The sequence below is a fragment of the Ostrea edulis genome, chromosome 1 (assembly GCF_947568905.1).
Source record: "Ostrea edulis chromosome 1, xbOstEdul1.1, whole genome shotgun sequence".
Lineage (NCBI taxonomy): Eukaryota > Metazoa > Mollusca > Bivalvia > Ostreida > Ostreidae > Ostrea > Ostrea edulis.
The window spans coordinates 93991891-94016890 of record NC_079164.1 but is presented as its reverse complement, the minus strand read 5'-3'; the positions used below and the strand labels follow the sequence as shown (position 1 = coordinate 94016890).

At 35.4% G+C, this 25000-nt stretch overlaps 1 protein-coding gene across 1 annotated transcript in view; it reads right to left on the bottom strand.

Annotated features, from left to right (window-relative positions):
* Window positions 1–18771, bottom strand: part of LOC125673380 (ATPase WRNIP1-like) — a 23348-nt gene extending 4577 nt beyond the window's left edge. The window contains exons 1-7 of the mRNA XM_048909948.2: window positions 18127–18771; window positions 14497–14691; window positions 8983–9203; window positions 8436–8629; window positions 7144–7299; window positions 3847–3926; window positions 1896–2061 (exon numbers count right to left, since the gene is read on the bottom strand). Coding sequence (XP_048765905.2) covers window positions 1896–2061; window positions 3847–3926; window positions 7144–7299; window positions 8436–8629; window positions 8983–9203; window positions 14497–14691; window positions 18127–18717 — 1603 coding nt within the window. The 5' untranslated portion in view covers window positions 18718–18771. The remainder of the gene's footprint in view (window positions 1–1895; window positions 2062–3846; window positions 3927–7143; window positions 7300–8435; window positions 8630–8982; window positions 9204–14496; window positions 14692–18126) is intronic.
* Window positions 18772–25000: the final 6229 nt, after the last annotated feature.

Genomic DNA, 25000 nt, shown 5'->3' with positions numbered 1-25000 from the left:
CCAGTGCACATGACCTTTGACCTTTTGAGCCCAAAATCGATAGGGAACATCTTCATCCCACGGGTAGTCCAGATGTATGATATGGTGACTGTAGGTGGAAAGGATAACGCTTTAGAGCCCGGAAACCATATTGCTACTTCGATGTCCAGTGCATGTGACCTTTTGACCCCAAATTCGATAGGGAACATCTTCATCCCATGAGTAGTCCATATATATGATATGGTGACGGTAGGTGGAAAGGAAAATGCTTTAGAGCCCGGAAACCATTGTGTCTACAGACAGACGGACGGACGGACAGACGGACAACCTGATTCCAGTATACCCCCCCACAACTTGTTGCGGGGGGTATAAAGAGGCATCCTTGCTCATCATTACCATGCTATTAGTTTGTCTACTTTTGTAGGTTCTACACATGTATCAAATATGATGTCTATTGAAGCGTTTCTTGGGCAACTATACCTGTTTCGGTGCAAATAGGTGAAATTAGGTAAAATTTCAGCATTTCCCTCATTTTAAAACTTTGATATTTTATTGCACTGTGTATTAAATTTTGATTGTTTATATGTTATTAATACCTATTTGTCTCTGCAATATCATGAAATAGGTATCATTAAATTGCAAAACATGGGTTTTGCATTAAACCAAAAAGAAGAGTACATTGTCTGATTTTTTTCAATAGATCTAAATATAGAAATGGGGAAAACCAAGTGTCTCTCGTTTCCATGGTTACCGATCAAGTGGAATGAAAATAATTATTTTTACGTTCAAGTCATGTTATCTAAAGCATATATACCAAGTTTCATGAAATTCCGACACATGTCCATCAATAGCCATTTGCATGGTTTTATCGTAGACAGCCTCTTAATACCCAGAGACAGAGAAGAAGATTTTCAAAGAATTTCTACATTTTCACTATATGACCAATAGAGCCCCACCCTAACACAAGAACCCCTGCCCCAGGGGCCATGAATTTCACAATTTTGGTAGAGGGCTCAATGCTCATTATAATTATGCCCACAGTTTGGCTTCTTGATGTCCAGGAGTAAAGAAGAAGATTTTTTAAAATTACACTCATTTTGATGGTTTTTGCCCCACCCCTCAGGCCCCAGGGGGGCAGGGACCATGAATTTCACAATTTTTGTTCCCCTCCACCCACAGATGCTATATGCCAAAATTGGTTGAAATTGGTTCAGGGGTTTCAGAGAAGAAGCTGAAAATGTTCAAATGTTAACGCACGACGAACGACGACGGACAAAAACAGATAGCAATAGGTCTAAAAACCTAAAAACTCAACAACAATCCTTTATATGTTTTAACAGCCATAAAATAAATACATTAATTTTTCTACATTACATTGGCACAACTCCATCAAAATCAACAAACTGGAACAAAACTCAAGCTCGATCTGTACTCATTAATATACACCTGTATATAAAAAATCAATTCAATATCTCAAGGCGTTTAAATAGAAAGTCCGGAAAACTGGGTGTTGCGGAACCACAGACAAGGGTAAAACTATATGACCCAACCACTTTGTGGCAGAGGCATAAAAATATCCACAACTTCTTAGAATGTTAAAAATTCTCAATCAAAATAGCAGATACACAACCTCATTATTTATATAATCTGGACAACTTGTGTCTACAGCAAAGTGTTCCCAGTTTAGTCTCCATCTCCTTAATCTTGGTTTGTAGGGGGTATAATTACGTTATACAAATGATATTGAGAGCATTAACCAGGAGAAGCATTAGCTTGTTAAATGGTAACTCCCCAGAGTAAATGTCACGGCACATCTCTGAAATTTTAATATAATAATAAATGAACAATCGTCCTTTTAAACCTTTTTGTATTATTAATACAAAAAGGTTTAATTCTTATAGTAATCCCCTGCTTACCTAATGATTTCAGGACTTTATTTGAAGCATTCCGTAAGTGAAGCGGAACGGAGGGCAGCGGTCCCTTTTGGTTGGCAACGGAGTGCTTGGCTCTGTTGTAAGCCTGGTATACCTCCACGTCTTTGGGTGCGCGCGCCAAATACACCACACACTGGGCCAGGTTCACCTAAAACAAAACCAGTAAAAGACATGGATGTGCTCCCTTGTTGCATGATTCTGATTTTAAATGGACAAATTACACATCTGGAGTCTGTGTCATAAATCATACAAAAGCCAAATATATATAAAGTTTTCATACATGTTTGTTTTCTTTACATGTACCTCTGTTCTGATTGGCTTTTTTGTTTTACCTTTTTTTTTTAAAAGAAAAAACAAAGGAGATTCTTTTACGAAGAATTGCACATTCAAATTACACAATTTTACGTTTTAATATGCAATACATGATGTGCCTTTACTGAATTCAGAAGATGTGTTAAAAACAAAATTTTCTTTTATCAAGGTACCACAGCTCTCCTGAAAATGGTGAGAATCATCTTAGTGTCATACAATAATGATTTATGATGTATTTCAAATGTGGCAGACAAGAATTGCCAGTAACTAATTGTAATGGGGCATCCTAAATGTGCAATTTCCGAGTAGCCCAACAGTTTTTTCCCCTTTGTTGAATTTCTTACGAATGACAAGACGCAAAATATGTTTCTGTACACACCTGATGGGTACAAATTCCTTATCGCTGCCTTCATATATAAGTGTTACTATCTTTCTTTGATAAAAGTAGCACTTGTGTCGAAGATGAAATAAATAACAATTTCCCATTTTAATGAATTCCATATTCTACTTCAAACAAATCATTCTTGATATGGTCAGTTAATGTATACCAATGGCTGATATAAACAAAATTTATGCTTTCGTAACTTTTATCCTTATTTACATAAACAGCCTACAACATATGAACACATCTTGTTCCCAACCAAGCATTCTACAGAATACTAAATGTACCTCCATCACAGAAGAGCTGATATCTCGGAAATTGCGTAAAATGGAATATTCCCCAACATCTGGGCACCACTCCTTATGATAGTGTAAAAATCCCGAAACACTTGCAATAATTAAGGTAAAGGGGATTAATTCACACGAACAGTTTAGATTTTGTGCTCCCTATTCTATTAATTCATACCCACACACAAAATAAACTAGTTGAGTAAAGTAACCTCATATCCAGTATATTGATCAATTATCATATATGACTTGCATGGTGATTTTTTTTGTGTGTGTGTATATATGAAATGCACTATGATTAATATGATGTATGTACAATATTCTGATTTACGATATGCATTATGAAATGCATTATGATTATTATGATGTATGTTTGCATTATATTAAATGAATTTTCCTGATCTTTCTGATGTATGATATGCATTATGATTGTTATGATGTATGTTTGCATTATGAAATGGGCATTTTAAATAAAATATCCAAAAAAAAATCTGTCTTGTTATTTGCATGCTATTTCAATGCTCAATGCACCTACATAGCTATTTATATATATCCCCATACAGGTACCAGCAAACCGCTTTCCAAGTACAATATATATTTTTTTAATCTAAACATACATCTGTACATTAGAATTCCAGAAAGTTGTCTTTCCTCATATACTGCCCCTCCACATTTGGTGTTTCTTTTGCTCGAGCAACGAATTCAACATTTCTGATCCCTTCATGGTCAACCACAACATGATTGAAATTGGCAAATACAACTTGATTCGACACTCAGCGACTGTCACATGCAGATGTTAATTTTATTCACTTCATACCGCTAAAGGTTCTATATACTTGAAAACATGGAGAACATTCAGGAGCAACACCTGATTCAGAAGGGCAGCAAATTTTCATAAACACACCTAAAGGTTAACATGGATAGACATGAATTCTAATGTTTGTATACCTACATCACACTCAGGCATCCCGACAAAATGGCAAGCTTGGTAGGCAGACACAGCCTGATTCAGGGCCTGAGGGTCACTCAAACCTGCAAAAGTTACACAATTCAGTCCAGTCAGTGCCATAACACAGAAATATTCATGGTGAAGAAGTCAAACAATTCAACTCAGTTTGTATAACATGTAATCAGATTGGCCATATTCTATACCCCAGTAGCGTAACTTGCTACACAAAGCATTGTGACGTTTTTATCTAAATGTGTATTCATAAACTGAGAAATTAAACCATAAGAAGTGAATTCAATAGAAAAGTGTAGTGTTTCACAATTTATAAAAGGTGCAATCTGAATTATGCTCTAACCCATTAACAGACTTGACTAAAATATTTGTTCCTTAGGCAACTCTTTCAGGACCTAAATTATGCTAGATTGAGTGTGATTGTAACCAATACCAATAACGAAATGTTAAACAAATTTAAGGATATTTTTCCAAATTGATCTTTAGACCTGCTATTAAGATAAGAAAAGAGAAGAAAACAAGAGGTCCATGGGCCACAATGCTCACCTGAGTCATCTAAGCCCTGTTGTTCTTCAGCAAAAGAGTCTTAACAAATGTAGATCCCTTATTATGGCCCCTACTTACCCCTAGGGGCCATGGTCTGAACAATTTTGAATCTTCACTCATTAAATAAGCTTTCACAGAACATTTTGTCTTTTCTAGTCCTGTGGTTGAGAATAAAAAATTTTAAAATACATCGCCATATTTCACTTTTTCTTCAATATCTCCGCTTTGAAAAAGATGTGATCTTTCATTTGATCAAACTTGAATCCCCTTCACCCAAGATTGGTGGCAAGTTTGGTTGAAATTAGCCCTGTGGTTCTGGAGAAGAAGTCAAAATGTTTAAAGTCTATGTCTGGACACCAGGCAAAATGTGATCAGAACTTTCAGTTCATGTGAGCTAAAAATGCAATCAGTCAAGAGTTTATGTTTTTCACAGTTAGAATTAATACTGTTGTTCATAAAGTTGGATATTCTCATCATTTCAGGGAGCCTAGGAATCATGATGCAAAATGATATAAACAATTATCAGGTTTTGAACTCCAAAGAGTTGCTAATCAAATAAAAGTAAGAATCCTTTTCTTTTAGCCAGTTTCCCAAATTAAAATCAGCTTGAAAGCACCAATAATGACCATTGACACTAACAATTAGACAATCTGATTGCCGGTATTGTTGGTCCTTTTAGTGCTTTATATAATTCTTGTATTTGGAAACAATGTGTGTGAGGAGAGAATTACTGAGATTCTAATGGAAACTGAAATAGAAATGCAATGAATTTAAAATTAATACATTTTTGGACAACCTCAAGATCAGTACCTAATAGTATCTATATCTGTTGCACAAATGGCGAGTGTAAATTCTGACGAGTGTCGAGTCCCGATTACGTATTTATTCTACTGAACACATGTGTCAAGTCCTGATTACATATTTATTCTACTGAACACATGTGTCAAGTCCCGATTACATATTTATTCTACTGAACACATGCGATTACGTATTTATTCTACTGAACACATGTGTCGAGTCCCGATTACGTATTTATTCTACTGAACACGTGTCGAGTCCCGATTACGTATTTATTCTACTGAACACATGTGTCGAGTCCCAATTACGTATTTATTCTACTGAACACATGCGCAAGTGTTTTCTGGATAATTGAAATCCATCTTCATTATTCACCGAAAAATCCTGAAAACACTTGTGATTTGTAAATGTGTTAAATATATTTCAGAACTGTAAAAATATCCATTTCTTCTCTTTTATCTATCTATTGTGACTATTGTGATTTTTGTGAGTATTGTGACTATTGTGACTTTTGTGACTATTGTAACTATTGTGACTATTGTGACTTTTATGACTATCGTGACTTTATACTTTAGGATTATACACACACACTATAGTTATTTGCTTATTGATACCAAGTATTTTACAGACAACAATCAGTAAGTCCATGGTTCATACAGAATTTCAGTCATCAAATTCCATGACCTTTCCATGACTTTTCCATGAGCTCAATCTGACTAAAGTACAGACCTATATTATTATATATATAGATAATAATATAGGTCTGTACTTTAGTCAGATTACCATGAGCTCAACCCATTTTCCATGACCTCAAAGACAGACAACAGACTGATGACTATGACACAAATATGAAGTCTTTCTTACCACACGAAAATGACTTAGCAGTTGCACTGTCAGGAAACATAATAGTTCACATTTTCATTTGATTTGTACGAATTATGCATTGATTTTTAAAAATTTCAGCCTTTAACGTTTCACACTCCAAATAAAAACGGCCGAGTGGTTGCTTTGTGATTTGTTGACCTTGTTTCCGAATCAACTGCACTAGAGAGGTGGAAGAGTTAAAGTTCTTTCCTCTTTAATGTCGTTTTTTTTTATGAAACTACTCATATCTCGTTGATCCACTTCTCTCTGAAGTTTTAGGCCTACATGTTTCATAGAACGTCGATGTGAATTGTGAAGTCAGTGCCCCCAACCCTATGTTTGCCATATCCACCTCTGTTTTTCACTCTTTACAGCACTGACCCACTTAAATCTTAGGCTCCCACTCAGAAGAATAAAGACATTTCCCAGGCATGACTCATCCGACTGCACACCGGTACATGTGCCATTACCTGTAGCATTTTTGTTCATTCGCATCTAAATGCTTACAGCAATGGAAATTACTTTGTGTCAAGCGCTTTTATGATACAGATTAAAACCAACATGGCTTTAGTAGTTCTGGATTAGGCGCCAATATCGATTTATTTTAAAGGGTTTTTATCTTAGTATATGGAGTTTTCAAAAATTGAAACCAGGAAAAAGTGAAATTCCATGACTTTCCATGACATCTCTAAAAATTCCATGACTTTTAAAGACCTAAAACCAAATTTCATGAATTTCCATGACCCGTACGAACCATGAAGTCTACTAATACCGACTTGGACTTTAGTATACGAACTGCACCCCCCCCCTCCCAAACTGTAATGAATTCAATTTCTACATTGCTTTAAAATGTTCTCTGTGCAATATTAAGATGATAAAATGTAAAGTCTGCAATCAGCTTAAATTCTGTGTAAATGTAAGGAATTTTTTAATTTTTTCATGACCATTAGAAATACCTTTAAAATAGTTAAGATTGTAAACATTAAAAATGAAAAAAAAATTAAATTCGAAAATTTTCAGCTCAAATCAACAAAATTTATTTTCTTCCATAATAAAAACAGTTTTTGAAATACACTGTACCAATATCTTCGCTGGCTATTCTGATTAGCCTCCTCGCAATGTAACGTGGGTCTTCTCCGCCTTCCAACATCCTGGCCAGCCAGTAGAGGGCAGCACTTTCACTAGATCCTCGAATAGACTTGTGCAAGGCGGAAATTATATTGTAGTGTTCGTCTCCTGTAAAAGTGGATTGGTGAGAATCACTTATAACAATATCTTGCAAATTCTCAATGGCTAAACTTTTATTAAAATGTTCTGGAACTTTTACATAAATATCTATAACACCAATTACCTCATTTACATAAATAAACAAATATAAAATGAAAAAAAATCTCCATGCGGTACCTTTTTAACAGATGTGGCGGTGCATGAGAAACTATTGATTCATATTTTTTAGCCTAGAAATAACCTGTTAGAGTTATTAATGAAAGAAAGGGTACCGCACGGTATTTGATGAAGGACAGGAGCAAAGAAAGGTAACTTTCTGTGACAAAAAAAAAATAAGTTGGCGTTATTTTTCTAATAACATTTGCATTAAGCCCCTGGCTTATCTTGGGACAACATAAAAATCATGTCTATTTTTTATACGTTTCTTATTAAGAAATGCTTTTGTGCGTTAAAATCCCCACGTAATATGTGGTCTAACATAATAAACAATAAGCGTAATATTAAGGTTCCATGGTAATACCAATACTCCTTTTCACTTGATTTACACAAAACAAGATTTCTACACTTGCCTGCTCTATCACAGAGAACAAGATTTCTACACTTGCCTGCTCTATCATAGAGAACAAGATTTCTACACTTGTCTGTTCTATCATAGAGAACAAGATTTCTACACTTGTCTGTTCTATCATAGAGAACAAGATTTCTACACTTGTCTGTTCTATCACAGAGAACAAGATTTCTACACTTGTCTGTTCTATCATACAGAACAAGATTTCTACACATGCCTGCTCTATCATAGAGAACAAGATTTCTACACCTGTCTGCTCTATCACAGAGAACAAGATTTCTACACTTGTCTGTTCTATCATAGAGAACAAGATTTCTACACTTGCCTGCTCTATCACAGAGAACAAGATTTCTACACTTGTCTGTTCTATCATAGAGAACAAGATTTCTACACTTGTCTGTTCTATCACAGAGAACAAGATTTCTACACTTGTCTGTTCTATCACAGAGAACAAGATTTCTACACTTGTCTGTTCTATCACAGAGAACAAGATTTCTACACTTGTCTGTTCTATCATAGAGAACAAGATTTCTACACTTGTCTGTTCTATCACAGAGAACAAGATTTCTACACTTGCCTGCTCTATCATAGAGAACATGGGCCCTTTGTAAAACATCTCTGATGTCGTCTGCTGTCACCACCACCATTCCATCCTGTTCAGCTCTCTGTGACTGTATCGCCATCTGGAGGCTGTTTAAGGCACATCTGGCATCCCCATCACACAAGTTGGCGAGGCTTTTGATGGCGTCCTTCTCAATCCATGCATCAACCCTGTAACATTATAAAGTTTACACAATTAGCTGTAGGAAATATTCTAAAATCTGACTGTCTCTGATAATGTTTTAGTTGGTTTAACTTTTAGTCTTCTTTGTTAGTAGGACAGATAATCTTATTGTCTCTGATAATAATGTTTTAGTTGGTTTAACTTTTAGTCGTCTTTGTTAGTAGGACAGAGGTGTAAAGCAAAGGTCAGTATCAAGAAAATTTATACTTTCAAAAACAGTGTTTGCAAGAGTAACATTTGTTCAGATTATTTAATGAACATACTAATCACTCTGACTCTTCAATTTCCTCATCCTTTCTAAATATATGTAACACTTGTTCGTATTATTTTATGAACATACTCATCACTTTCTTCAATTTCCTCATCCTTTCTAAATATCTGTGCTGAGATGTTTTCACATGCCCTCTTTAAGATCTTCTCAATATGACCGACATCCAGCTTCTCCAGAACGATTAGCTTGCACCTGCTGAGAAGAGCACTGTTGACCTGAAAGGATGGATTTTCTGTTGTTGCTCCGATGAGTACAATAGTCCCATCCTCAACATGGGGCAATAAGGCATCCTAAAGAGAAGTATCTACATTTACAATGTACCAATGTTTTGTCAGTCATACAATTGTTTGTTGTATTCTATATCTCGATAAAAGGTGACAGTAAGTGACAGTAAGTGGCAGTAAGTGACAGTAAGTGACAGTAAATGACAGTAAGTGGCAGTAAGTGACAGTAAGTGGCAGTAAGTGACAGTAAGTGGCAATAAGTGACAGTAAGTGGCAATAAGTGACAGTAAGTGGCGGTAGTGGCAATAAGTGGCAATAAGTGACAGTAAGTGGCAATAAGTGACAGTAAGTGGCAATAAGTGACAGTAAGTGGCAGTAAGTGACAGTAAGTGGCGGTAAGTGGCAGTAAGTGGCAATAAGTGACAGTAAGTGGCAGTAGTGACAGTAAGTGGCCCATGGGCCTCAACACTCACCACAGTCACCTTATACTCATACATTGATACTCAATGAAGGATGTACTAATTCGGGGGGGGGGGAATACTTTTAAAACAAGATTGCTACATGTAGCCATATGTCCCCCCACAACCGAAAAAAATTACTAAAACGCATCAAAGATGTGTATGTATATTTCAAGATGTGTATGGCTGAGTTGCAGTTTGGAAAACTATGCACGCTTACATTCACGAAGTAAAACAAGCACATATCTAATATAGTTTAAAAGTATGAAGCTTTGAATGACTGCCATAGGTATTTAGTGTGATAATGACCATGACCTTTGGATTTCAAAAGCAACATGAATCTTGAATGTCATCAGGATTTGAAGTCTGATAAACATGCACCAGCAAGTACATGTATAAAAGTTAGAGGAAAGCTCAAATCTACAGTATATAGTGAAAAGAGACCTTGACCTTTTGACCTCAAAATAAATGTGATCAAAATATGCAAGTCTGGCAAAGTTGAACCAAGTAGTATGAAAGTTAGAGACCGGACAAGCTCAAATCTATAGCATTTAGTGAGAAAAATACCTTGACCTTTGAACCTCAAAATAAATAGGAACCTTTCACTTTTGGATGTGATCATGTTATGCAAGTTTCACAAAGATGCCCCATGCAGTATGAAAGTTAGTGACTGGACAAGCACAAATCTATGGCATTTACTGTATACACTCGACTATAAGTCGGTCCGCCTATAAGTCGGTTGTATTTTTTAAGGTTATTTTGTAGGAATTTGCCATTGACCTGCTTATAAGTCAGTACAAATTTTTGTCAGAATCGGTTGACAATTTCAAGTCAATGCTCTAGTGTTTTTACCTATGTTTCAAAAAATATTTTGAGAAATTAATAATTATGAGGTGCTCAATATCCAAGCCATATCTGTTTGGGGTTTAAACACAACCCTTGATCTATTATGGACAATGATCCCTTGTTTACCTAAGCAATTATGGTCTCCTAATTACCAGTACCTGACAACGTGTTTACTTAGTGGCACGCGCCTCGCGAAAACTGTTATTGTGGGAATCCAGTATAATTCATTGTATAAACAATAGAGTTTTTAAGAGTCAAGAATGATGAACTAAATTATCTGTTAATAATATTCAATCTTTTATGAATATATATTTCAGACGGTAAATATATGAATATTTCAATATTAAATCGAGTTCGTAATTCAATTTTACCGATAAACGATAGATTAGTAGAATTGAAAGTATTAGTTACCGGTATGTAAATAATTTTGAACTAGATAAAAATATGTAAATACTTGTACTTTATACATACTTTTAAAATACATAAACAATACACTATGTCTAGATATTTGTGAACAATAATCATTTCTGTGGCAGTCCATGATAATCATCAGAGTTGTTTAAAAAACACTACATTACGCCGCCCAGAAAAATACCATTCTTTCTTAGGACGCGCCTATAAGTCGGACATAGAGTTTTGGACCAAAAATTGACTCCCAAAAATCCGACTTATAGGCGAGTATATACGGTAGTGACAAAGTGACCATGACAATCAAAATCGCGGTGTAATATGATCAACTACATGTACATATGGTGACTAACAATCCTACAAAATTGGAACAAAATTCGTTGAATTGTTTCCGAGGAGTTGCATCCACAAAGTCAAGTGGGACGAACGGACAGACACCGGTACTTCTATGTCTCCTTCCACGTTGCAGTCGGGGGACCAAAGAAAAGATTTTTGAATATTGGTCAATCTTTGGCAGTTGTTACGCAACCCTTAAGGCCCCATGGGTGCAGAAGACCTGAAACTTACAACGTCTGTCATCCTTGTCCAAAAGATGCTTCATACCAAAGTACCTGGTGCGTTTAAGTCCAAAGTCGGTCCCATGTCTAAACTAAATAATATTTTTCAAAATTCTTTCGTAGGATGTAAGTTTTCATAAAATGATTATCACATGTTTGTAAGAAGCTTTACTTATGTAAGAGGGTTGTCCCAAAAAGTCGTAGACAATGTTAATAATTTTCGAAATACACATCAGATCCAAAAGATTTTTTACATGAGAAAACTTTTACTTTTCTAACATTGTCTAAACAAAATTATAAAATTTGAAATAAGTAATAAAAGAGATAAATGGGATGTTACTGAATAAAAAGGTATCTATCTGCATTGTTGGCTCAGGTACAAAAATAAGTACTAGACATTTTCTTTGTACCACTCAAAGCAAATAGTTTCAAAACAAATATATCGCATTCAAATTTATATCAATGGAATCAGTGATGTTTTTCATGTAATATACTGGTTTTACAACTGCAGGACATCATAAACGGCAGAGATGTGATGTCATTTCTAAACCTACCTGTAATGAAATTTGCACGATATGACGACGTCAACGTCATTTTTGGTGCACGAGAAATCATAAAATATTTTGTAGGCCATGATTTGAACTTCACTCAAACAAAGATGGAATGCACATCAGATCACCGGAGTCCTGTGGGGATAGGTCCTCAGTACCCCCTTGTTTGTCGTATGAGACGACTAAATGGGGCGGTCCGTTGGATGAGACCGCAAAAAACGAGGTCCCGTGTCACAGCAGGTGTGGCACAATCAAGATTCCTTCCTGCTCAAAGACTACGTGTCGAGCATAGGCCTAAATTTTGCAGCCCTTCACCGGCAAAGGTGACGTCTCTAAATGAGTGAAATATTCTCAAGCGGGACGTTAAACAAAATACAATCAATCAATCAGATCACCGGAATTTTAGCAGGGCACTAGTATGCAAATGACACAAGAGATTTATGAAGGAAAAGACATCAGAAGCAAAGATCAGATGGCCATAAAAAAGAAAATAACGACTGCGAACCCACCACCCCTGGGTAGGTAGAAAATAGATATATTTGCCTATCTGTAGGCAATTCCAGTTATGAAATACCATATGCTAGTCAAAAGTCCAGTGTGGATCCAGGTTAGAATAGGTCCTCAGTACCCCCTTGCTTGTCGTAAGAGGTGACTAAGAGGGGTGGTCCTTCGGATGAGACCACAAAAACCAAGGTCCTGTGTCACAGCAGGTGTGGCACAATAAAGATCCCTTCCTGCTTAAAGGCCATAGGTGCCGAGCATAGGCCTAAATTTTGCAGCCCTTCACCGGCAATGGTGACGTCTCCATATGAGTGAAATATTCTTAAGGGGGACGTTAAACAATATTCAATCAATCAATCAACTGCATGAACTCCTAACAAATGCATAGGGAAGCTGCGCTCACTCTAATGGTTATTCCATCAATATTTTATTTAGGACGTTAAAAATTCTGAGTTTTCCATAGGCACATCCTTGGACTCTAGGCCTGCATTTCTCAAAAGAATCTTCTGTCAATATTTGGACTTCAATCTGAGATTTTACTCAAATTTTGACTGCTCAAATAAAAGAAAACTCAAACTTTGGAGATTTTTTGAGAAATCCAAGCCAGAAAATCTTGAATAAAATAAACCTCGGTAACTTGTCACAGAACCAGCATCAGTTGTGCTCAGCATGATCTCGGGAAAAAAAATTAGTTCAACACATCTCTTCATACAGAACACAAGCAACATTAATGCCTAGCACACACCTCTAACGAGAAATTCACCAGATGTTTATAAGTACATGTTTATCCACTCAGTGCATGACAGGGTTTGACATTTACTTTTTTGAGCACTAGACCAGTCGGGCTACTTCAAATGATGTTTACTAGACCTGACTTTATATCCACTAGCCCTGACCAACTTTCTAGAAAAAACCCCTGATAGTTTCTCCATATTTAAAAATTTCATGTAAATGACAAACGTTTACGACGTAATTTATAAACTTGATAAACTCTTTATTATAGTCAATTCAAATAAACTGCTTAAAACCAGAGGTACTGTGAGCAATGCTCACTAAGAATACCCCCCGCTTACCCCAATCTCCCAAAGGGTGTTGGTAATAGGTATAAACTACCTCTTTTCTGAGTGTAAAAAACAAATGGCATGACAAACCGAACCATATTGCTACTTCGATATCCAGTGCACGTGACCTTTGACCTTTTGACCCCAAAATCAATAGGGAACATCTTCATCCCATGGGTAGTCCATATGTATGATATGGTGACTGTAGGTGGAAAGGATAACACTTTAGAGCCCGGAAACCATATTGCTACTTCGATGTCCAGTACGCGTGACCTTTGACCTTTTGACCCCAAAATCGATAGGGAACATCTTCATCCCATGGGTAGTCCATATGTATGATATGGTGACTGTAGGTGGAAAGGATAACGCTTTAGAGCCCGGAAACCATATTGCTGCTTCGATGTCCAGTGCGCTTGACCTTTGACCTTTTGACCCCAAAATCGATAGGGAACATCTTCATTCCATGGGTAGTCCATATATATGATATGGTGACAATAGGTGGAAAGGATAATGCTTTAGAGCCCGGAAACCATTGCGTCTACAGATGGACGGACAGACGGACAACCCGATTCCAGTATACCCCCCCACAACTTGTTGCGGGGGGTATAATTAACATCGAGTAGATGTCGTAAAACATCACTACCGACCGCGACTTATTTATTAGAACTAAAAATAGAGATTATTCCACCACACGGTTCAAGATTGGTAGTTTCTTGCTTATTACTTAACACGACCAGTCGGACTAGTAAATCGACATTTTACCCGACCGGACCTATCATTTAGTAGACTCGGTCGGTCGGACGTGCCTTAGTGTCAAACCCTGCATGAGTAGATGTTTATCCACTCAGAGCATGAGCAGATGTTTATCCACTCAGAGCATGAGCAGATGTTTATCCACCCAGAGCATGAGCAGATGTTTATCCACTCAGAGCATAAGCAGATGTTAATACACTTCGAGCAGAAGTGGAGCAACTTACCTGCTGTAATTTGTTGAACCTGTGAATTTCATCCAAAAAGAGTATGGTTTTTCTCCCCAGGGACTTCTGCTCATTCTTGGCTATTTTGACAGCTTCCTTAACATCACTGACTCCTGCTGTTGTTGCTGACATTGGAGTAAACTTGTATTTGCCCTTTGTTTTACAGCCATTTGCGATGATTTTGGCTAAAGTTGTCTACAACAGAAGAAAACATTACAGTATATCTAGATAATCTAGTCACTTACATATGCTTCCATGGTTTTCACATTGATCACCTTATACAAACAACCTCGTTATTCTTAATTGTGTCAACTCCAAAAAAAATTAAGTCTGCTAAATCATGGACGGACTAAATCTGACATGATGCGAGCATGCGATTCTTATAAAAAGCAATACAAACTGACAGTATATATTTCAACTACCCAAGTATGCACCAATGAATACCTTAAGGTATATAACTAATAGAATCCCCATGATCTGATGAAAACTTCAGCAAAATAAACAAGAAAATATTGCTTGAGAACATATCTACAATGAGAATTTCGTATAAACCGCCACAGCCTCGGACGCAATCGTCACATACTTGGACATGTGAACGATGATTGCTGAACATAATTGGGTTGCTGCAAATGAGGTCATACAAAGATGGAAACTGACATGAGTAACTAAACATGTCGTTTGTTTTAAAATATTACATTGTTTTAAGAATGACTTGAAGTACTTCAAGTATAAGAAAGTAATAATCACACAAATGTACCACTCAAATGAAATTTTGATGAGTTTTCTTTAAAACTGACAAATTGGATAAATTGTTTATAAATCTGACACATGCTCAGTGCCTCTCTTCTGCATTTTTCTGAACTTGTGACCTCCGAGGTTATACACATCAGAAAAAGAAATTACTGTTAGGAAAATACTATTTCATGAATCAATATTTTCTGCTGATTTGATGGGTTTATTGCTTCCACTCTGATTCTATGAAACTATACATATTCAATCACGAGTATGTCATTCTACCATTAGCTACAGCTTGTATTGCTTTATCATGTAGTACAATACAGTTTTCATGGCTTTGGTAAAAAAAAATTAAAGTTTTTGTTACTTATTTTGTAGTGGTAGTACATTTAGTATTATTAATGAAAGATAAAAGACTTGCGCTTCTAAGATAAATCATCGCACTAGTTATCTTCCATTATGTATTTCACCGGTAAAATATGCGAACCAGTTTAATCTCAAACTGTTGTTGCGAGTTTTTACTCAATACAATGCATACAAACAGTTTCAAGTGCAAGAACACATATTGGTTGACATATTGGTGGCAGAAGCTGAGAAGATCGATGATGGAGAAAATTTTAACAATTTCAAAGCACGAATGACCAATCATTAAATCAAGAACACTGTGAGCAATGCCGATCCAATGTCAAAGTTTGGTGTGACAGTGTTGGCAAAGTTTTATATGTACTGTTGGGCGGTTAAAACCGCCCCTGGTTTTAACCAGTGGTTTTAACCGTCTGGGTCAATACTCCCCAAGTGGTCAATACTGGTCAATTGTGATTTAAACTGTCCATTTTGCTATTTTTGTACTTTTCTTGCAAAGAGAAAGATAAATTAAGTCTTTTCATTATATGAATCAATTGTTGATTAATATTTTTCATTAGATAATTAAATGTAATTTCATAAGTTTAATATATTTGGTTTGCTGAAACTGACCGAAATATCTTCAGTACCTACAAGAAGGTCACAGTTCTATAGCATAGCTTGATGATTGGAAACAGACCTCTTAATACAATACATGTACCTGGACAGATTAAGAATAAAAGGTACAGGTGTAGCTGGATATTACCTGAGCACAGGAAGCAGAGTTGACAGGTGTTAATAAGCATAGGCTGGGACCAGAGATGACCAGTGTGCCTGTTATTGTTATGAAAACATCACCAACCCACCCCCTCAAATGTTTATTCAACAGTTAAAATGAAGATTGATGAAACAATACTTATAGGTAGTTCTTGTTAAACTAAAGAATTTGAACAGAAACTTTTACATCTTCCCCAATTCAACAGAGTCATTTGTACATTATTTATGTAATATTATGACTTATAAGTATATTATAAACTGATAGTGCATGTTATGAATTACAGTATTTACCATAATGGTCACTTAAACATTTAAAATAAATAACACAGACTATAATGACCAAATAATTTTCAATCGACCAGTATTGACCAGTTTTTAACCAGTATTGACCACCGGCCCGGTCAATACTCATATTGACCACTTTTTTGCCAACCCTGAAGTCTGTTGGGGGTTTCCAACTCAAGGCATAAACTACAAAAAAGCATTATGACATGAGGCTTTGCACTCCATACCCTCATGTATTTCCAAAAAACCTTTAAATATATATATATTCACATTATACGATCATTTCTGTCTAAATTCCCAGCCTTTAAAATAGACGTACTATATCAGGAATCACACACGCATTGTTGACATCTGCATTACATTCATGAGGAAATGGGTATCATTACAATTGGTAGAAATATTGAAGGCAGAAACATTTGAAATGTGGATTCATATCATATGTATGCAAACATTTTAGAATAGGGCTTAAGTTTTGTCAAACCTGTGATGCTCATCGGAATTATATTATGATGAATGTTAAGTATAAGGCTAGAAAAATAAAAATCACATGCATTGTTTTATTTCATAATTTGTGGTATGTACCCTGGGCAAGTAAAATCACAGGTAAGGTAAGTGAATTTTGCTCTGTTTGTCAGCCCCTGTCCCTAAAATCATGATTATTCAGATTAGTGATGAATGATTGTAACCGACAATCTATTGTTGATCGTTTTTGGCTCTTCGATTCTGATTATCGATTCTATTTTTCAAAATCGATCGTCGCCTGTACACTAATTAATATCTAATCTGAGATTCACCTGACTGTTAATCCTGCTTTTATATCGAGATGTGCGGTGGAGAGTCAGAGTGGACTCCACATTGAAAAGCGGGAATTCAGTGACACCAGCTAATGTGTATGCTGCACATATATCCATAAAACTAAATAGAAATAACCCCAACAATATTAGACATTTATTAACTACATGTAAATATCAATCATTGATCGACACAGTTCTTCCAATTATGATCGATTATGAAAATTTCCGATTTTTTCAATACTAATTCAGATACATTTAGACACAGCCGCAAATAACAAGGTTCATGCAGTTCATCAGCTTATGCCCTAATTCTGGTGGAATTTCCAACAAGATAAATCACAGAAATGTCATTATAAATGTGTTGATGAAATCTATACAATATACACCTTTTGATTCAACATGTAGTTGGAATTTCCACCAGAATTGACATAAGCTAATACACTATGTGGACCTTGTTATTTAACATCTAATTGAAATATTTCCACCAGAATTATGACATAAGCTAATAGATTACGTGGACCTTGTCATTAAACATCTAATTGAAATATTTCCACTAGAATTAAGGCATTATAAGCTAATAGAATGCATGAATATTGTTATTTACCGCTCTACATATATGTAGGCATGGGCCGCGTCAACCACCACCATCAAATTACCCCCCCCCCCCCCCCCCCCCCCCCCCCACCACGATTCTCACCTTTCCACAACCCGGCGGACCCCACAAAATCATGGATGGAATATCATTACTTTTCAACAAATTTCGAAGTATGCTTTTCTTCCCAACAGCCTTTTCTTGCCCTACATAGTCATCTAAACTGAGTGGTCGTAATTTCTCTGCCAGAGGTACGGTGCCACTAATACTGTCAGACTTGTCAGGTCTCCGTGGAGCACCAAACACTGGAATGTTGTTAGACTTCACCCGTTTCTTTTCAAGATATGGACTATTTTCGGCATTTGGACTGTAATCGTCACTTTGAGCATCGTTGTGATTTACGCCTTTCTTGGACTGAGTTTTCTTCGGTGATCCTGATTTCACCTTTTTTGCACTTGGGGCTGATGTTCCTTTTGGGGGCTTCAGACTGCCCCATGCAGATTTCTGAGGTGCTTCAGGGCCGTCAGTGCTCTTCCGCTTTTTAGTTTGAGGAGCGTTAGCTGCAGACGAATCGGTGTTGTCATCCCTGATGTTTAAGCAATTGTTCACGTGTCTGTTGATTACTGAAGGTTGAAAACTCTGAGAACACAAGGGACACTCGACAGTTTCTGTGGACGCAAAGATATTTCCCTCCATTACTTTGTTTACAGATTCGAGTGGAACTCTTCCGAGGAATTCCGAGAAGATAAAGTAAATGGTGGGCGGTAAATCTAGTACTGCCGACTCCCGACTCCCGATGGTCCCGGATTGCGATGTTTTAAAGATAATATTAAAACCGGCCAACAGAATCACTTCATTACGACGGCGTATTCCTGCCAATTTACCTAGCAGAAAAAATAGAAATAAATCGTTTCTACGATTTATTAAATCGTAGAAACGATTTAAAAAGTCGTTTCTACGATTTAGAAAGTCGTTTCTACGATTTAAAAAGTTGTTTCTGCAATTTATATGGCTGGAAGCTGGAAAAACAAACAAGAGCCCGAGGGTAATTGTTAATTGCTTGCTAAGATACTATGAAGTTAATGAAATCTTTGAAACTGAGCTGAGCTAAACACAGATGGGAGAGGATGGGTGAGCTGGACGTGATGTACCGAATATCAATTAATCAAATGCTGATTATCAAAAAATAAGAAACTCATCTGGTATCAGTAGGATAGCGGCTCGCTAGAACTTCATTATTCTTTACAAACGTACACATATCATACCTTTTCAACAAGAATTATGATTATCAAAAATAAAACAAAAGATACATAGGTCTTATTAATTACTTAAGACAGAGATTTTAACATATCATAACTCATATGTACATATTCACATATATAAACAAGTCTAAATCAACATTATGCCTCTTTAATTCACACATTGTCCCAAAGAAGCTCAAGAAGAAGTTAAAAATGTTCAATTCTTAACGCACGATGACGGACGACGACCAATTGCAATATGTCGCCCGAGACCTAAAAATCGTAGAAACGACTTTATAAATCGTAGAAACGATTTTCTAAATCGTAGAAACGACTTTTTAAATCGTAGAAACGACTTTCTAAATCGTAGAAACGACTTTTTAAAAGTCGTTTCTACGATTTAGAAAGTCGTTTCTACGATTTATTAAATCGTAGAAACGACTTTCTAAATCGTAGAAACGACTTTTAAAATCGTTTCTACGATTTAATAAATCGTAGAAACGACTTTCTAAATCGTAGGAACGACTTTCTAAATCGTAGAAACGATTTAATAAATCGTAGAAACGACTTTCTAAATCGTAGAAACGACTTTTAAAATCGTTTCTACGATTTAATAAATCGTAGAAACGACTTTCTAAATCGTAGAAACGACTTTTTAAATCGTTTCTACGATTTAATAAATCGTAGAAACGATTTATTTTTATTTTTTCTGCTAGGTAAATTGGCACGAATACGCCGTCGTAGATTTATTCAACATCGTTTTTTCTTTTATTTTTTTTTTTTTTCAAGTATCTTTATAAATCATGCATTGAATGAAAAGTGTCCGTTTTCGGTTTTTGTATTTACAACACAGTACTTGATTTTCCGCTTTTGAGTAGTTGACATTTCAAGTTTAAGAATTTATACTTATCATTATTGGGGTTTTTTTTAATTGTGTGAATCAATTTGGACTAAAAGATTGTTCCCGAGAAGTATGAAGTAATTCTGTTGACCGGTTTTAATATTATCTTTAAAATATCGCAATCCGGGACCATCGGGAGTCGGGAGTCGGCAGTACTAGATTTACCGCCCACCAAAGTAAATGCCGAAATCTATCTCAGTATTGTTTTCCGGATTTTCACGTGCGATTTTTTTTCTTTTCTCTTAATTTCTGTACCCCTGATTAGGACATTTTGTGTAATTTGTAGAAAAAATTAATTGCTTACAAAGGAACTATCTTCTGTTAGCTGAGGCTACTAAGTACTTCCTGAGGTAAACTACTAGGGCTGTTTACACATGTGTGAAAAAAATACGTGGATTGGGGACAATTAATTACAATCTGACTAAAGTACAGACCTATATTATATTAAAAATATACAATATAGGTCTGTTCTTTAGGTCTGTACTTTAGTCAGATTGGGGGCAATAAAATAAAGAAATAAAGAAATAATGATAAATGCCTTGTACATGTAGGGTGTTGTTATATAATATAGAATTCAGGTATATTTTGCAAATCAAACTAATATTGTATGGGGGAAATTCATCGGGGACATATAGACTACTTAGAGTACTTTATTTCTTGTTCAGAGTCCAAAGTAGACAAGCATGAGATGGTTACAACAGTGAAGAGAAGAGATGCCAAACAATAGACTATGCATATTGATAACAGTAACTGACAATGTATACAGTATATTACTGTACCATGTTATTGTAAATAAATCTGCCCACAAGATCAAGAATTTTTTCTTCTTCTGTTTTCAGTAGCCAAAATAGTTTTTTCTCATTATTTAAAGTAGAAAATTTTGAAATTGTTTTTTCTACAAAATTAAATATTTCTTTAATCTTTCGTTATAATATTTTTCACATGTTATTAAAACAATGTATTTCATTTTCAATGGTATTAGACATGCATGTTGTGCATAATTGGTCCTCTGTAGGAATGTTGATAAACCTACCCGTTTCGATTTTCAACCTATGAGAAGAAATTCTTAACTTGCTCAATGACTTTCGGTGATCTAAATTTCTAACTACGCATAAATAATTTTCATAACCCCAGTTTTGTTTGAGCTTCACATATATGTGCAGTGTATGTGCTCGATTTGCCCTCATTATAGTTCTGTAAATTTGACGACCAGTCTTTCACATTATAATCAAATATTGTTTTATTACAGATCAATTTTTTTTATGTTTCCCATAAGCAACAAGTTCATCTCTGATATTCAAATAATTGCGTAAAAAAAGAGAAGATTTTTGCTATATTCATATGCATCTTTGAGTAAAGAAAATTCAGTAGACAAATTCTCTAATCTATACCAGCTTTCAATTAGCGACCTAATAATGTCATAATGTAAGGGAAACCTTCCCAACTCTGCTAGTACTGCAAAAGTTGTACTTTTTTATGAACACCAAGAATAAATTTACAAAATTTGAGGTGTATTCTCTTTCACATGGCAAGTTTTTAAAGCAGTCATCAATTTTTAAATTTTCATACCTAGAAAACCTTGTACTAAACATGGATTCAATCAAATAAAGTAATTTCTCAATTTGTAATAGTCTTTTAAAGCCTTTTTATACAGCTCTGATTTGGCTACATGGAAGCTTCCAGATGTAGCTAGGTGAACTCCAAAATATCTATAGCTAGATACACAATCAATAATGTTATTCTAACATTAAAAAAAAAGTTTAATATTGCGACCAGCTTTGTTAAAAACCATGACTTTAGTCTTTTTATATTGACTTTCAGACACCAATCAGAACAGTACTTTTCACGATTAGTAAGCCTTGCTTGTATACCCTTAGCTGACGATGATAAAATGACATTATCGTGCGCATACATTAAACAATTAACAGTTTGTGTATGAGATGAGACAACATCAATACATCTGTCCAAATATGCTGGAAAAATCATTAATGAATATTTTAAATAGTGAGGGACTCAAGTTATCGCCTTGACGAACACCTACAGTAATTGGAAACAAATTAGTGAGATAATCTCCAATTTTCACACATGCTTGGCTATTCTTATACATTTCACTTATGATATTGTAAAATCTGGAACCCACATTCATATGAAGTAATTTAAGCTTTAAACCTGTATAGATAACACTGTCGAAACGCTTTATAAAAATCAAGAAAGCGTGCATAGAGTCTTCCTTCTTTAGTGTTGCAATATTTTGACACAAATAAATGATCAGATGTTCGTGCAGCTTTAGTAAAACCCATTTGAGAATGATGAATTTTATTGTGATCATGAAAAAAATTGTTTAATCTACAAATCAAAATGTCGTTGAATAGTTTACCAAGAGCACTAGTTATTGTAATTCCTCTATAATTTGAAGGGTTGTTTGGATCATCAGACTTAAAGATTGGAGCTATGTATCCATTGGCCCAGGTCCGAGGATAGACACCATAAGTGAAACAAATATTAAAATGTTTGTGTATACAGGGAATCAAATGATTGGCAATGTTTTAAATTTCATTAAATATCAAGTCAAGTCCCTTTGCTTTTCCAGCTTCTAAACTAACTACTACATCCACAATTTCTTTTTGGGTTATCTTGTAATCTAATTCATTAAAGATTCCATCTTTGTCCATGCCAGACAAAATTCTCTCTATTTCTTGTACCCTAGATTTAAAGGAGTTTTCCCCAACAGAATGAAGATTACGAAAGTGATTAGTCCATGTTTCAGGATCTATGTTGGCTACAGAATTGTCTTTTTTATCCTTCATATCACTGAATAATTTCCAGTACTGATTCGGCTGTTTACTTTTGAGTGCATCAAGTTGATTTAAAATGGAGTTTAGGAAATGTTTGCGTTTAAGTTTTCTTAATTTATTGTCTTCTCTAGATAATTTATAGTAACGGCCCTTAACTGGATCCCTAGGAAATCTACTGTAAATCTTGCCTTTCATAATCAATCTGTGTTGCAACTTCTGTAAATCTGAGTCGAACACTTTTTTATTCACATTTTTGCGCTTATGATCTAGTTTATGTTGTGATGTGTTGGCAGCTGATATAACAATATCACTAAATTCTTCAGCTGATATAACAATATCACTAAATTCTTCAGCTGATATAACAATATCACTAAATTCTTCAGCTCTATTAATAGTTGATGTTGTGAGGTGTTGGCAGCTGATGTAACAATATCACTAAATTCTTCAGCTCTATTTTCCATGTCAACATCTGTGAAACCTGAATCACAATTATTAATAAAATGCGTTATTTTTTTTAAACCTTGTCCGAGCATGAAGCCTTTTAAAATTTAATGGGCGTGTCTTCATTCCATATGAAATTTTGAGGTGCAGGACATGAGGTACCGGTATTGAAGCTAGATAGATTTACTACCTGGAATTTAGCTATAGGATTTTCCATGAAATTTTACCATGGCAATCAGCGAGTTGAGACAAACTCGGATACACTAAAATATAAAATTTGGCTAATTAAATTTTCACTGGATATAAGGTAATCTAAGTACTGTGCATTGACCATGTGTGTTGAACTTTTGAAAATAAGTGGAATTGGAAGATGGAATGTAACATACACAAAGATAAGTGTAATTTTGAAGATTAAAAACCTCTTTGCATGAATTTGTTAATATCTTAATGTGTTCCTTAATGCAGTTTTTGCGAAATATACCAATTCTTCTTATGTACCACACAGAATAAACAAAAGGGAACAATTTTGTCTTTAATAATTAATGTCTTTTATGCAAAGAACGTGTAATAATAACTGATCATAACAATATTGATGTATTTACGATTAACTACTTACTGTAATCTTTCTTGTTTGTATTCACTTAGGCCAAAAGTTGACTGCTTTGTGAACAAACATTTCTAAAATTATGTTACATTACTTACCAAATATTTAATTGTACGCATAGTCATAGTTTAGGATGTGTCCACGAGGTCGGGTGAGTATTGTTCATTTTATTATTATATACTTTCAATTTCATCACTTCTATTTTCTTTAAAAGTTTGCGGGCATATATCACACGATATATGCCCGGAAACATTCCGGCCCGCCAAACTTCCACCAGAGTTCGTTTGCTCACAAACTATTCGTAGGTGACGTAATGAGGCCTCGACGGGGAGTTTGTCCGGCCCGCAAACATTACGTCACAATCAAATTTCTACGCCGTTAATTTTTTAATTTTTCGTGTTTTTCATCTTTTACTCAGTTAAACCGATAAAGTTATTGTTAAAAATAAAATTATTGTTAGTTTCTAAATGAAATTGAAAGTATATAATAAAAAGGTTATAGACTTTTTATGGGAAATATGACAACCTCGTTTTTTGTCGCGAACGGACCTCGCAAGCTCGGTCCGTCTACGCGCCAAAAAACTCGGTCGTCATATTTTCCCATACAAAGTCTATAACTTATAATTATTAGACTCTCACCTTTCTCAAATGTTTTTCGCGCAATATCAACTTTGACGTTTATAATACTGTGACGTCATAGTACTTTCGCGTGTACACATGCAAACTCCCCGTCGAGGCCTCATTACGTCACCTACGAATAGACCTCTCCTATCAATCGGATCACGCGCTCGTCTTTTTCCGTAACCGGTTACGGAAATAGCCGAGTAGTTACGATTGCTCTCCTATGTGACGCAGTACAATATACAGATTTGCTTAATGGTTTGTGAGCAAACGAACTCTGGCGGAAGTTTGCGGTAACACGGGTACAAAGTGTTTAGAGTTTATATATATATATAGATAGATAGATAGATAGATAGATAGATAGATAGATAGATAGA